The sequence below is a fragment of the Oncorhynchus kisutch genome, linkage group LG1 (assembly GCF_002021735.2).
Source record: "Oncorhynchus kisutch isolate 150728-3 linkage group LG1, Okis_V2, whole genome shotgun sequence".
Lineage (NCBI taxonomy): Eukaryota > Metazoa > Chordata > Actinopteri > Salmoniformes > Salmonidae > Oncorhynchus > Oncorhynchus kisutch.
Window position 1 is genome coordinate 42,803,362 of NC_034174.2, and position 15,250 is coordinate 42,818,611.

A 15,250-nucleotide genomic window follows, 5' to 3' on the forward strand; every position below is an offset into this window, starting at 1 on the left:
ATCTGGTTGAAAGAATGCCAAGAGTGTGCAAAGTTGTCATCAAGGGAAAGGGTGGCTACTTTGAATAATCTCAAAATATATTATGATTTGTTTAACAGTTTTTTGGTTACTACATGATTCCATATGTGTTATTTCATAGTTTTGATGTCTTCACTATTATTCTATAATGTAGAAAATAGTACAAATAAAGAAAAACCCTTGAATGAGTAGGTGTGTCCAAACTTTTGACTGGTACTGTAGGTTAGGGAGAAGAGGAAGCTATTTTCAGTGTTTAATAACAGTTTTTTTTAAGGCCAACTGGGACTACCTGTGGATATGGTAGTAAGCTGTGATGTTGGATATTTGAACCCATGAATTACCTAAAACATGCTGTGTGACTACTGTCTAGTCTGTTGTTTATTCAAATTAACCTTGGTCTCCCAGAATAATATGATTGGCTGAAAACAAGCAAACAGAACAAGATGGGAATTGAATGAAAAATAGAAAGCTCCAGAGGTTTTACAATATGTTCTTCTAGACTAGCAGAGCAGCTAACACACACACACACACACACACACACACACACACACACACACACACACACACACACACACACACACACACGCACACACACACACACACACACACACACACACACACACACACACACACACACACACACACACAGTTAGAGAGACATCAATCAAAGTGGCCTAATTAACAGTAGCAGAGCATATGTATGTTGAAGATGAAACTGATTTCCCTCAGGACAGTAGAGGAGAGAGAGAGAGAGATGGATCAACACAACAACTAAATTATCTTTCTCTATCTCACACACAACTGAATTGAGGATGAACAATATATATTCTCAATTCTAATGGAAGTTAACTAGTCTGAGCCAGCGGAGTGATATGTTTCTCACACAACAAACTGAATTATATTTCTCATACAGGACCCATAAAAAAATAAACTGAATCATATTTCTTTCTTTCATATAGAAATGGACTGAATGTATAAAAGAACTGACCCTCACTGCTTTTTTGTCTCCTTGTGGAATCCATTAGGCAAAGCCAAGAAAAGAACAATGAGCACTTCAAGGACCCGCCATTTATTCTGAATTTGACTGTTAATGAAAGTCTTAAATCTGAATAATTATATTCCTTCTTAAATTTAAAACCAGTCAAGACAATTCGTTTTCCTTTGAATACATCTAACGGTAATAGCCTCTGTACTCGTTACTTATAACATTCTCCTCATCAGCTCTTTATCAGCAGCTCTTTATTACTGGGTTACATTGCTGTGTAAACACTTTCTTACATTTTATATTTACATTTGAGTCATTTAGCAGACGGTCTTATCCAGAGCGACATACAATTAGAGCATTCATCTTAAGATAAGTAGGTGAGACAATAACACATCACAATCACTTTGCACTAATGGTCTCAGATATACGATTTAAGAGTATAATTAGTTATTATATACAATTAGTTTATGCTTTGGTTAAGTTTCAAATCGATCCTTTTATTGGCCCATAGAGCGACTTTTTTTCCCGTTTCAAACAATTGCTTTAAGGAAGCAGCTCCTACTGGAGTTGTTGTGTGGCGGTGGTAGGACTGCTTATTCAGGGGATCTGAAGGTCATGGGGGGTCAGAGAGGTTTCTATTGTACAATCTCTGAGGTTCCTATTGTTGAGGTTTTTATTGAGGTTTCTATTGAAGCTAAATGTACCGGAGCAACTAAATGTTTTGAAGAAGAAAAACAATTATGTTGAGAGGACTGTGTCAGGGGGCACAGGGTCTTGTGTGTGTGTGTGTACTCTTCATCCTCCAGCAAATCTGGAACAGACCCAGTCGTTTGAGACACATAGACATACCTCCTCACTCTCGCTGGCGAGGAAGTCGTCGTCTGGCCTGGCCCCCCTGTGCCCTCCCGTGTCCTGCTGGCCGTAGGTGTCAGTGGCCTGAGCTGCCTCCTCAGTCCAGCAGGTCTCTCCATGTCCCTGGCCCTGTCCCTGGTCTCCATATCCTTGTCCCTGTCCTCGCTTGGCTGAGTGGGGCCAAGAAGAGAAGGTGAACACGTTTTCCACTGAGAACTGAGGCTCAGAGACTTCATTCACATCACTCTCCCCTTCACTGTCATTACTGTCCGAGTCCTGCAGGGGTAATGGTGATGGGGGGAGGTCAGGGACAGGGGTCGACTGGCCAGACAGAAGCTCTGGAGAAGATTTGGAGGGCTCCAAACAGGTTCTGTCCTCGTCAACAGGTCTAGGAGACAACAACTTGTCTAAGAGAAGAATAACAACAACAATAGCTTTACAGTCAATAAAAACATGAGACTGCTCTGATTGTCTTCTCCAATGTTTCTTGTTGACTCGATTTGCTCATCCCGTGATCGTTAGCTACAACTGTATCATTGATACTAAAACTAAGTTCCACCTTACTAAATTCATACAATGAAAACACAATGCCTAACCTCAGATGAATGGATTGCACAATCCATAAGGAGTATTCAATATCAGAGTGCGTAGGCTGCTAATGCACAGCCCAAGCCTCTTGTGTAAGACACCCCTCTTGAGTCAACGAGCAATGGTGATGATGAATCCAGAATGATGACAGAGATCTTATTACAGTGATCAATGGATCCATCTTAATTTCTTCATCATCAGGAAAACCTCCTGCTGTTCTCTGCCTGCCTGGGTTCATTTTCATATATGCAAATAACTACTGCCTAATCACAGTACGGCAGAATGAAATGAATTCGATTATGCCATGGTTGCCAAAAGCGGGCCTGCGTTAATTTCCACTCCTGCATAGATGTATATATTTTGGTCAGGCGTTTGTTAATAGAGGCATAATGCCTTAATGAGCATTTCAAATATGCATAAGCGGAAGCCGGAGCATTGAAAACGATTGCGAATGTATTTGTCTGTGGTATGCAGGGAGGGACTGGGGGAGAAAAACGCTTCGCCTTGGTAGAGCGGGGCTCACCCGCCGGCACACAAACGACATCATTAGTAGTGTGGGCGCCATTCTGCCGCAGAATCATCGCTCACACACCCATACCTCTGCCCATGGGGTCTGTCTACAGGCCCTGGCATTAGAAAACACCCAGGCAGGAACACACTGCTCCAGAGGCCTGACTGCATGTCATCCAAGCTGATTAATAGTAGCGTTGGCTTATTGCAGACAATGACATTGGCTGTATGTGTATGTATGCTGTGAAATGTTCACCAATGGAGTCCAGGCCCACTTAGGAGGTCCAGACTTGGAACACATCATGTTCATTCACTCCAGTGGAGGCTGCTGAGGGGAGGACAGCTCATGATAAGGGCTGGAATGGAGCGAATGGAATAGTATCAAACACATGGGAACCATGTGTTAGATGTTGATACCTCTCCACTTATTCCGCTTCAGCCATTACCACATGCCCGTTCCCCCCAATTAAGGTGTCTCCAAACTCCTGTGATTCACACACTCAAGAGCCTATCCATCCACTATGTTCAAGTGACTCTCATCAGACCAAACGTAACTAATGAATCCTAATACTTTCAGCGAGCTAGGCTCTATGGCTGCTTCCCAAATTAAACCCTATTCCCTAAGTTGGTGGTTGGAGATATCCCTCTAGTGGTGTGGGGGCTGTGCTTCGGCAAAGTGGGTGGGGTTATATTCTGTCTGTTTGGCCCTGTGCGGGGGTATCGTCGGACGGGGCCACAATGTCTCCCGACCTCTCCTGTCTCAGCCGCCAGTATTTATGCTGCAATAGTTTATGTGTCGGGCGGCTAGGGTCAGTCTGTTAAATCTGGAGTATTTCTCCTGTTTTAGCCGTTGTCCTGTGTGAATTTAAGTATGCTCTCTCTAATTCTCTTTCTCTTTTTCGCTCTTTCTTTCTCTCCTTCTTTCTCTCTCTCTGAGGACCTGAACCGTAGGACCATGCCTCAGGACTACCTGGCCTGATGACTCCTTGCTGTCCCCAGTCCACCTGGTCGTGCTGCTGGTCCAGTTTCAACTGTTCTGCCTGCGGCTATGGAACCCTGACCTGTTCACTGGACGTGCTACCTGTCAGACCAGACCTGCTGTTTTCAACTCTCTAGAGACAGCAGGAGAGGTAGAGATACTCTGAATGATTGGCTATGAAAAGCAAACTGACATTTACTCCTGATGTGCTGACCTGTTGCACCGTCTACAACCACTGTGATTATTATTGTTTGACAATGCTGGTCATCTATGAACATTTGAACATCTTGGCCATATTCTGTAATAATCTCCACATAGCACAGCCAGAAGAGGACTGGCCACCCCTCATAGCCTGGTTCCTCTCTAGGTTTCTTCCTAGGTTCTGGCCTTTCTAGGGAGTTTTTCCTAGCCACCGTGCTTCTACACCTGCATTGCTTGCTGTTTGGGGTTTTAGACTGGGTTTCTGTACAGCACTTTGTGACATCAGCTGATGTAAGAAGGGCTTTATCAATAAATTTGATTGATATTTAGTGCACTTATTTTGACCAGGACCCATAGAGCTCTGGTTAAAACCAGTAGTGCACTACATTTGGAATTTTAATTCAGTGGCCTTCTAGTTAGTGTCCACCCAGAGATTGGAAGGATGGGAGTTCGATTCCAGGCCAAGTCACACCAAAGACTGTAAATGGTACCCGATAGTGCCCATGAAGCTCATCACTAAGCTAAGGACCCTGGGACTAAACACCTCCCTCTGCAACTGGATCCTGGACTTCCTGACGGGCCGCCCCAAGGTGGTAAGGGTAGGCAACAACACATCTGCCACGTGAATCCTCAACACCGGGGCCCCTCAGGGGTGCAATCCTATTCCCCTCCTGTACTCCCTGTTCACCCATGAATGTGTAGCCAAGCACGACTCCAACACCATCATTAAGTTTGTTGACGACACAACAATGGTAGGCCTGATCACTGACCATGATGAGACAGCCTATAGGGAGGAGGTCAGAGACCTTCAGGACAACAACCTCCCCCTCAATGTGAGCAAGACAAAGGTGATCGTGGGCTTCAAGAAAAGGAAGGCTGAACAGGCCCCCATTTACATCGAAAGGGCTGTAGTGGAGCGGGTTGAGAGTTTCAAATTCCTTGGTGTCCACATAACTAAGGACCTATCATGGTTTACATACACCTTGGCCAAATACATTTAATCTAAATTTTTCACAATTCCTGACATTTAGTAGTAGTAAAAAGGTTCTGTCTTATGTCTGTTAGGATCACCACTTTATTTTAAGAATGTGTAGTGTCAGAATAATAGCAAAGATAATTATTTATTTCAGCTTTTATTTATTTCATCACATTCCCAGTGGGTCAGAAGTTTACATATACTCAATTAGTATTTGGTAGCATTGCCTTTAATAGTTTAACTTGGGTCAAACAGTTTGGGTAGCGTCCCACAAGCTTCCCACAATAAGTTGGGTGAATTTTGGCCCATTCCTCCTGGCAGAGCTGGTGTAACTGAGTCAGGTTTGCAGGCCTCCTTGCTCACACACACTTTTTCAGTTCTGTCCACAAATATTCTATAGGATTGAGGTCAGGGCTTTGTGATGGCCACTTCAATACCTTGACTTTGTTGTCCTTAAGCCATTTTGCCACAACTTTGGAAGTGTGCTTGGGGTCATTGTTCATTTGGAAGACCCATTTGCGACCAAGCTTTAACTTCCTGACTGATGTCTTAAGATGTTGCTTCAATATAATTTTCCTGCCTCATGATGCCATCTATTTTGTGAAGTGCACCAGTCCCTCCTGCAGCAAAGCACCCCCACCAGATGATGCTGCACCCATGTGCTTCACGGTTGGGATGGTGTTCTTCCGCTTGCAAGCCTCCCCCTTTTTCCTCCAAACATAACAATGGTAATTTTGGCCAAACAGTTCTATTTTTGTTTCATCAGACCAGAGCACATTTCTTCTTTGTCTCCATATGCAGTTGCAAACTGTAGTCTGTTTTTTTATGGCGGTTTGGAGCAGTGGATTCTTCCTTACTGAGCGGCCTTTCAGGTTATGTCGATGTAGGACTCGTTTTACTGTGGATATAGATACTTTTGTACCTGTTTCCTACAACATCTTCACAAGGTTCTTTGCTGTTGTTCTGGGATTGATTTGCACTTTCCGCACCAAAGAACGTTCATCTCTAGGAGACAGAAGGGGTCTCCTTCCTGAGCGGTATGATGGCTGTATGATTAAATGGTGTTTATACTTGTGTACTATTGTTTGTACAGATGAACATGGCACCTTCAGGTATTTGGAAATTGCTCCCAGGGATGAACCAGACTTGTGGAGGTACACCATTTTTTTTGGCTTGGCTGATTTATTTGGATTTTCCCAAGATGTCAAGCAAAGAGGCACTGAGTTTGAAGGTAGGCCTTGGAATACATCTCCAATTGAAATTGGAGTTATGTCAATTAGCCTATCAGAAACTTAAATTATGTCAATTAGCCTATCAGAAACTTCCAAAGGCATGACATAATTTTCTGGAATTTTCCAAGCTGTTTAAAGGCCCAGTCAACTTAGTGTATGTAAACAGACCTCTGAGACTATCACAGTGCAGGTGCATTTATACAGAGACTTGATTTATTTTTTAAATTTATTTTACCTTTATTTAACCAGGCAAGTCAGTTAAGAACACATTCTTATTTTCAATGACGGCCTGGGAACAGTGGGTTAACTGCCTGTTCAGTGGCAGGACGACAGATTTGTACCTTGTCAGCTCGAGGGTTTGAACTTGCAACCTTCCGGTTACTAGTCCAACGCTCTAACCACTAGGCTACGCTGCCGCCCCCCTGATTACACACAGGTGGATTGTATTTATCATCATTAGTCATTTAGGTCAACATTGGATCATTCAGAGATCCTCACTGAACTTCTGGAGAGAGTTTGCTGCACTGAAAGTAAAGGGGCTGAATAATTTTGCACGCCCAATTTTTCAGTTTTTGATTTGTTTAAAAAGTTTGAAATATCCAATAAATGTCGTTCCACTTCATGATTGTGTCCCACTTGTTGTTGATTCTTCACAAAAAAATACAGTTTTATATCTTTATGTTTGAAGCCTGAAATGTGGCAAAAGGTCGCAAAGTTCAAGGGGGCCGAATACTTTCGCAAGGCACTGTACTACCCACCACTGCGACCTGTATGCTCTCGTTGGCTGGCCCTCACTACATATCCGTCGCCAAACCCACTGGCACCAGGTCATCTATAAGTCTTTGCTAGGTAAAGTCCCCCCCCCTTATCTCAGCTCACTGGTCACCATAGCAACACCCACACGTAGCACGCACTCCAACAGGTATATTGCACTGGTCATCCCCAAAGTCAACACGTCTTTTGGCTGCCTTTCCTTCCAGTTTTCTGCTGTCAATAACTGGAAGGAATTGCAAAAATCTCTGAAGCTGGAGTCTTATATCTCCCTGTCTAACTATAAGCATCAGCTGTCAGAGCAGCTTACCAATCACTGTACCTGTACCTGTACACAGTGTAACGGTTTTCCTCCTCTTCTGAGGAGGAGAAGGAAAGATCGGACCAATGCGCAGCGTGGTAAGTGTCCATATTTTAATGAAATATAACCGAACACTGAATACAAAAGAACAGGAGAAATAAATGAAAACCGAAACAGTTCTGTATGGTAAAACACAGACACAGAAAACAACTAACCACAACCCATAGTGGGAAAACAGGCTGTCTAAGTATGGTTCTCAATCAGAGACAACGATCGACAGCTGCCTCTGATTGGGAACCATACCAGGCCAAACACAGAAATACAAAACCTAGAATACACAACATAGAATGCCCACCCCAACTCACGCCATGACCTAACTAAAACAGAGACATAAAAAAGGAACTTAGGTCAGGACGTGACACACAGCCAATCTGTAAATGGCACACTCAACTACCTCATCCCCATATTATTACTTACCCTTCTGCTCTTTTGCACCCCAGTATCTCTACTTGCACATTCATCTTCTGCACATCTATCACTCCAGTATTAATGCTAAATTGTAATTATTTTCGCCTCTAGGGCCTATTTATTGCTTACCTCCCTACCCTTCTACATTTGCACAAACTGCACATAGATTTTTCTATTTTTATTATATTTTGTGTTATTGACTGTATGTTTGTTTATGTGTAACTCGGTGTTGTTGTATTTGTCGCACTGCTTTTCTTTATCTTGGCCAGGTCGCAGTTGTAAATGAGAACTTGTTCCCAACTGGCCTACCTGGTTAAATAAAGTTGAAATAAAAAAATATTTTTTGTTGAATTTGATTTGATGCTTCTCTGCTTGGGAGTAAGTCCCTGTGATAGACTATTGTCCTGTCTAAGGTGTGTACTTGTAAATCAAGCTGCCTCAAGCTACTGACTCCTGCTCCTATGAGCCATTCTGGCTCGCGCAAGGCTACTTACCATATAGGAAATAGTGTCTCATTTGGGATGCAGCCTAGTAGTTCAGCAGTATGAAGTGTCTATGAACATTCAGCGCACTTTTGTCTCAACACTATAATCACCTTTTCTAATTGTGCTGCTGTGTGGAAGACCCTGAGCCAAACCCACAGGACTTCCCCCTCTGACTCTTATTTAATGTGCCATTACCATTAATGAACGTACTGCACTTAGACTGAGAGTAAGAGGGGAGGGCTGCAGTGCTGCCTCCTGCACTGCACAGGGACAGCTCCAGGCTTTTGGACATGGGAACAGCCCATAATTGTGCTTAGAGCAAAAAAAGTGTGCATTTAGTGTGGCTGGGGTGGGGGGTTAACAAAAAAACTCAGACAAGTATTTCATAGCCCACATTCATAGCAATGTGTAGAAATTGGTGAGACTTCAGAAGCTGGGTATTATTACTGTAGCTGGAAACTACTGAGGCAAATATACTAATGGCTAAAGTTGGCCAAACTTGCTAATTAATTGAGGTAGATGGAAGTAAATCTTGGTAAGAACCATCCTTGGAAGTGTCATGCCAGATAAAGCCATCTGCCACATACTGTAGCTCCAGATTGTGATGGTTGGATGTCTGCTCTGGAGTAGGAACTGGATAAAGGGGTTAAAGTGTCTTCACTTCACTCCCAAATCAGAAACAGAAGCACTAGCTGGAGCCCGGTTGTATCCAGTTTTTAAAAGTTTGTCAGTTTAGAGAAGTGTCTGACCTGTTTGGTCTCCACTCGTCTCACTGGGGGTCAAAAGTAGTTGGTTCCTGTCTCCATGGTGGCTAAGTCCAGCGTCTATGGGTCCATTTACAACAGAAAAGAGAACATCTACCCTAAGACCACCACACTTCACACACTTCACACTTAGACACACAATCCAGTTCACACAGACAGGCTCTCTAAAGCTTTCATCATACATACACAGCTCACCTGAGCCAGGCGCCAATTTCTCCTTCCCTGCACTGTGTACCCGTAGCTTCCTGGACCCCGCCTTGTCTGATGACGCTCTGTCTTTAGGTGGTCGCGGCTGCAGGCTCCCTGGCTTCCCTGTACATTACACAACGAGGTTACATTCAAAACACCAGTCACAATAACAGCCTGACAAACACATATCGCAACTTTAGAACCTGAGCAGATAACAGTTTGTTAATGGCTAGCGGAACAGCTTACGGAGTACTGAATAGTATGCCACAGTAAAACCATCTTTCGTTCTCAATAAAAGGTAATAAAAGGAAAACGAGCTCTATCCAATCCATCAATAGCGAGTGCAGCAGACTAAATAAAGCTAGCTATGCACAACTAAAGCTAGATATTTTAATGATCTTCTTATACACTCCATCACACTTCAAACGTACTGCATTACCAAGTCTAATATATTAGAATTTAGGTCAGTGAGTGTATAGAGTCAGTGTGCGGCTGAATTACTATCACATAAAGGAGCATGCTAACCAGACATACTTATGTAATATTTCAATTACGCACTCAGATTGAGAAGGGAAACCATAACTATGATGAACGTTGGGGAGTCAATGATTCTGTCATACCATTGTACTAATGAACCAGTGTTTACGGTTAGTTAGCTTGGTGGAAAAGGACAGCTGTTGAAAGTACATTAAATATACACTGATTTAACTTCTCTTAGGGGAGCAGTAATTCGACAAACTGGGCTGAATAAAGCAAGCTCGGCAAAACTAAGGAGGAAGTTGTTTTTCAGATTTTCCCAAATCACAATTTCCAAGTCATGTCTGTGACTATTGGTCAGTGTGGGAAGCACACTGTGGAATGAATGTATGGTTTCTGTAGTAGTGTGGCATGCACATTATTAATGGCCTATAAAAAACTCTCAGTTCATGCTTGAATTTCTGTTACAACGATTTGAGATTTGCTGATGCTAATGATAACAGTCGACACTACAGTGCGGGATCCACACCGACAGACATCTGGAAGCACTATCGTCTGAAAACGTCTGAAAACCAACCTCATCAAAAAATATCTTGATTAATCCCACAGCACCCTCATGCTTACTATGACTGTGATATATGGTTGTCTCACCTAGCTACTTTAAGATGATTGCACTGTAAATCACTCTGGTTACCAGTGTCTGCTTAACGACAAAAGTATTAAAAATGAACTGAAACATTTTAGTAAGTTAAGGTGATTTCGATAACCAAATGTGATAAAGAAGCATGTTCCTACCCTTAAAACTGCTGAAAAACTAATATTTATGTTAAAATGATTGAAAATCATTTGACTACTCGGGCTCCCGAGTGGCGCAGCGGTCTAAGGCACTGCATCAGTGCTAGAGGCGTCACCACAGACACCTTGGTTTGAATCCAGGCTGTATCACAACTGGCCGTGATTGGGAGTCCCATAGGATGGCAAACAATTTGGCCGGTGTAGGCTGTCATTGTAAAAAAGAATTTGTTCTTAACTGACTAGTTAAATAAAGGTTAAATTAAAAAAAGGGCTGTGTGTTGCCATGTTGATAATGTGTCATCAACGACATCACTTGATTGGTTCATCTGACAGGCAGCCCTGATTACAATGCATGTGTCACGAATCCCGCCGAAGATGTTCGTTCCTGTTCCTCTTCCTGTTCGGGCGGCGCTCGGCGGTCGTCGTCTCCGGCCTACTAGCTGCCACCGAACCCCTTTTCTGTTTCATTTAGTTGTGTCTGATTAGTTGCACCTGTTTTGTGTTTAGGTTTTGATTGTGGGCTATTTAAACCCAGTAGGCCCGCCGGATTTTGTGCAGGCTTGTTTCTCTGTTCGTTTTGTGGATGTGATATTTTTGTATTTCTCCGGACTGTTTGTGTCCTGTTTTTGGGCCGGTCATTGTATGCGCCTGGTGTTTTGGCGTGACCTACTTTTCTCCGGAATAAATACAGTTGTGATTTACCCTCTGCTCTCTGCGCCTGACTCCGTACCCACAACTCCTAGAAGTCGTAACAGTATGTTAGTAGCCTCATTTGCAATATTTTCATATAAGTGCCTTTTTAGAAGGCTCTCCTGTTATAGACTAGCTAGATCAGGGTTCCCCAACTAGCGGCCCACTGGACGAATTTGGCCCGTGGGTGATTTTATTAATTTTAGTTTTCTGAGCAAAAATGTAAGATTTTTTTTAATTTAAAAATGTATATATTTTCTTGTTGAACATAAAACAAGAGTGATTTTCATTTTGGAAATCTGTTCCAATGTAGTCCCACACATAATATAGAGATATACAGTATGCGATCGTATACAAATGTAAGCAATGTTTGAAATTATTCTGTTTTAGTTCAATATTATATCCGTTTGTGCTTCTTGCGGTCAATCTGCAGTTTACAAATTATTTGTAATTATGTTCTGGCCCCCTGACCATCTGCTTAAGAAAAAAATTGGCCTGTGGCTGAATCTAGTTGATGATCCCTAAACTAGGCGATATGGCATGATAAATTGACCAAAGAATTATACTGTGCGTTGTGGGCTATCATAGCCAGCTAGTCCAAAACCACGGTATGCTCAGCTATCCTTGATGGATATTTTGCATGCTAGTGTCGTTATCGGAACAGCTTGCTACAGAGCAGGATTTTACTATGGATTATGGATTTCACTATGGACATTGGTAACATAATTTGGTCTCATAAATCTTACAACTAGCTGCAATTGATTTAATACGAGTGGACACTGTTAACAACCCGACATGTCTGTTGTAAAATCTTTTAGATCAGACACCTAGCTAGCTTCAATACTCCTTTTTCTAGCCAGCTGTTTCTGGCCCAGCTAGCTTGCTAGCCTCTACTGCGTTTGAAGTGAAGTCCCTCACTGCAAACCATATTGAATACCGTTTCATGCATAGTGTACACGATCTGCAAAACTGACTTCATTACCATGCAGTTGGCTAGCTTACTAACCTTGTTTGCTGTTAGCTAGCTTGCTGGCAAACACAGTATGATCAGATGCACATGTCAAAACTACTGTAATGTTTAACACAGCTAGACCTTGCTCGCTGAACGGATACCAAAGGCCATGAGTAAAGTAGGCGTGCGGACGCTCTACCATTCCTATTACGCTGTTTCAATATGGCTGCGGCCACATCTCTCTAAGCTTGAACAATTTCAAATATTATGTTCTAAAAGTATTGTCCTAACATCCCTTTCAACAAGGTTACCTAACATCGACATGTAAAACAATGTTGTAGGTTGATTTGAGCATTTCAGTTGAATGTAAATGTCTATGGCATTTTTACTTGACGTTGTGTGGAACAGACGACAGAGTGTTGTCCTTACCTGCCAGCTCATAAACGGAGTCATTCTTCTGGCTACTGGGACCAGGTTGTTTCTCGCTCCAGTCTCCATGATCCTGATATCTCTCTGAAGCAGCTGTTCTATTTGTTCTTGCACCAGATACAGACCCCTGTGACAGAGAGAAAGAAGGAGAGAGAGAGAGAGAGAGAGAGAGAGAGAGAGAGAGAGAGAGAGAGAGAGAGAGAGAGAGAGAACAAGATTGGCAACCTGTTGCCCCAAGAAAAGGGCAACATTATGTTTATTTATTTTCCCGTTTGTACTTGAACTATTTGCACGTCGTTACAACACTGTACATAGCCATAAATGTCTATATTCCTTTTAAACCTTTGTGAGTGTAATGCTTACTATTTACAATCTAAACATATGTTTCCCATGCCAATGAAGCCATTTGAATTGAATTGAGAGAGAGGTATAAAAACATATTATAAAACATAAATCAAATCAGAGCACTAACGGCAGAAACAGAAAAGCAAAAACCAACAAAAGAGGATCACAGAGCGTATCTCTCTCGGGAGTCCTAGAAGACACAGGCTTTCCAATGATGGGAGATATGACAGGCGGATAATAATACAGAAATAGTTCAGAATGCGTCAAAGACCCAAATAACTTCAGGTGCCTCAAGACAACATCCGTTGATTCTTATCATCATCAAACTATTGGAGAAAAAGAGAAAACAAAAGCAGGAATTCCTCAAATACTATTCACAAAGGTCTCTTTGTGGATGTGATATCTATGTTTGGAGAGTGGGCCAGCGGTACAATAAAATAACAACAGCTCCTCCCAAAACTTATTTTCACACTACTGGTAAATGCAATAGTCACATTGTATGATAAATGTGTTCATGTGGGTATTCATAAGAGAGACTCTAGCACTCCCTTGCAATATATTTATATATGAAATCAACCCATGTTTGGACAGCAAGCTCCCTTCTCAGGGGAGTATTACCATATACATTCTCCGGTGTGTCCTCCTGTCCTGTGTCCTCCCGTCCTGTGTCCTCCCGTCCTGTGTCCTCCCGTCCTGTGTCCTCCCGTCCTGTGTCCTCCCGTCCTGTGTCCTCCCGTCCTGTGTCCTCCCGTCCTGTGTTCTCCCGTCCTGTGTCCTCCCGTCCTGTCCCTGTCCCTCTGAGAGTCCACTATTCTTCCTTCCGGTCAGTGGAGGGGGTCCTAAAACCCTCGACCCAAATGCGATGTGGGAGGCGTCCGGCTGGATCTTGGGGCCTCGAGCAGCACTGGCTACCCTGCCACTGCCTGACTGATCTGGAAGGTACAAAAATAAACGGATCATTTGGATACTCATTTGTTATCAATGTTTACAACGCATAGGATCCTCTCTTTCAATGTAATACTGGGGAAAAAGATAGTGATCGTGACTGTGATAGTGATCAACAGCAATGTCTGGCTGTTTAGTGTAATTTTCAAGTAACCAGCTCAAACACATTACACATAGGCTTAATGTAGCATATCAGCCTATTACTATTAAACTGTTACTCGCACTGTCACCACTTTGCACTTATTTGTGTTTCATTAATATTACTCGAGGCTAAGAATAACATAGCAAGAGACAAACGCCTCCTATGTAAAAAGGCAGTGATATCCTGACATTGCAAATAGATTCCAGCTGATTTAACATATGGATTTGAGCTTGATATTACAGTGGCATACCAGCACCCCTCTGCACATAATTCATTTACAAACAAAATTACACCCCTCTCAACCAAGATTGATTAAAAAATGGACAGAGTTGAAGTCGGAAGTTTACATAGACTTAGGTTGGAGTCATTAAAACACATTTTCAACCACTCCACAAATGTCTTGTTAACAAACTGTAGTTTTGGCAAGTTGGTTAGGACATCTACTTTGTGCATGACACAATATTTTTTTCCAACAACTATTTATAGACAGATTATTTCACTTATAATTCACTGTATCACAATTCCAGTGGGTCAGAAGTTTACATGCACTTAGTTGACTGTGCCTTTAAACAGCTTGGAAAATTCCAGAAAATGATGTCATGGCTTTAGAAGCTTGTGATAGGCTAATTTACATAATTTGAGTCAATTGGAGGTGTACCTGTGGATGTATTTCAAGGCCTACCTTCAAACTCAGTGCCTCTTTGCTTGACATCATGGTAAAATCAAAAGAAATCAGCCAAGACCTCAGAAAGAAAATTGTAGACCTCCACAAGTCTGCTTCATCCTTGGGAGTAATTTCCAAACGCCTGAAGGTACCACTTTCATCTGTACAAACAATAGTATGCAAGTATAAACACCATGGGACCACGCAGCTGTCATACCGCTCAGGAAGGAGACGCGTCCTATCTCCTAGAGATGAACGTACTTTGGTGCGAAAAGTACAAATCAATCCCAGAAAAACAGCAAAGGACCTTGTGAAGATGCTGGAGGAAACAGGTACACAATTATCTATATCCACAGTAAAACAAGTCCTATATCGACATAACCTGAAAGGCCACTCAGCAAGGAAGGAGCCACTGTTCCAAAACCGCTACAAAAAAAGCTAGACTACGGTTTGCAACTGCACATGGGAACAAAGATCTTACTTTTTGGAGAA

The 15,250-nt window shown here is 42.5% G+C and overlaps 1 protein-coding gene across 1 annotated transcript in view; it reads right to left on the minus strand.

Moving 5' to 3' along the window:
• The window catches only part of cfap20dc (CFAP20 domain containing), a 55,062-nt gene that overhangs the window by 21,518 nt on the left and 18,294 nt on the right, over positions 1 to 15,250 (minus strand). Inside the window, exons 8-11 of the mRNA XM_031825101.1 lie at positions 13,626 to 13,939; positions 12,663 to 12,789; positions 9,326 to 9,442; positions 1,853 to 2,262 (exon numbers count right to left, since the gene is read on the minus strand). Coding sequence (XP_031680961.1) covers positions 1,853 to 2,262; positions 9,326 to 9,442; positions 12,663 to 12,789; positions 13,626 to 13,939 — 968 coding nt within the window. The remainder of the gene's footprint in view (positions 1 to 1,852; positions 2,263 to 9,325; positions 9,443 to 12,662; positions 12,790 to 13,625; positions 13,940 to 15,250) is intronic.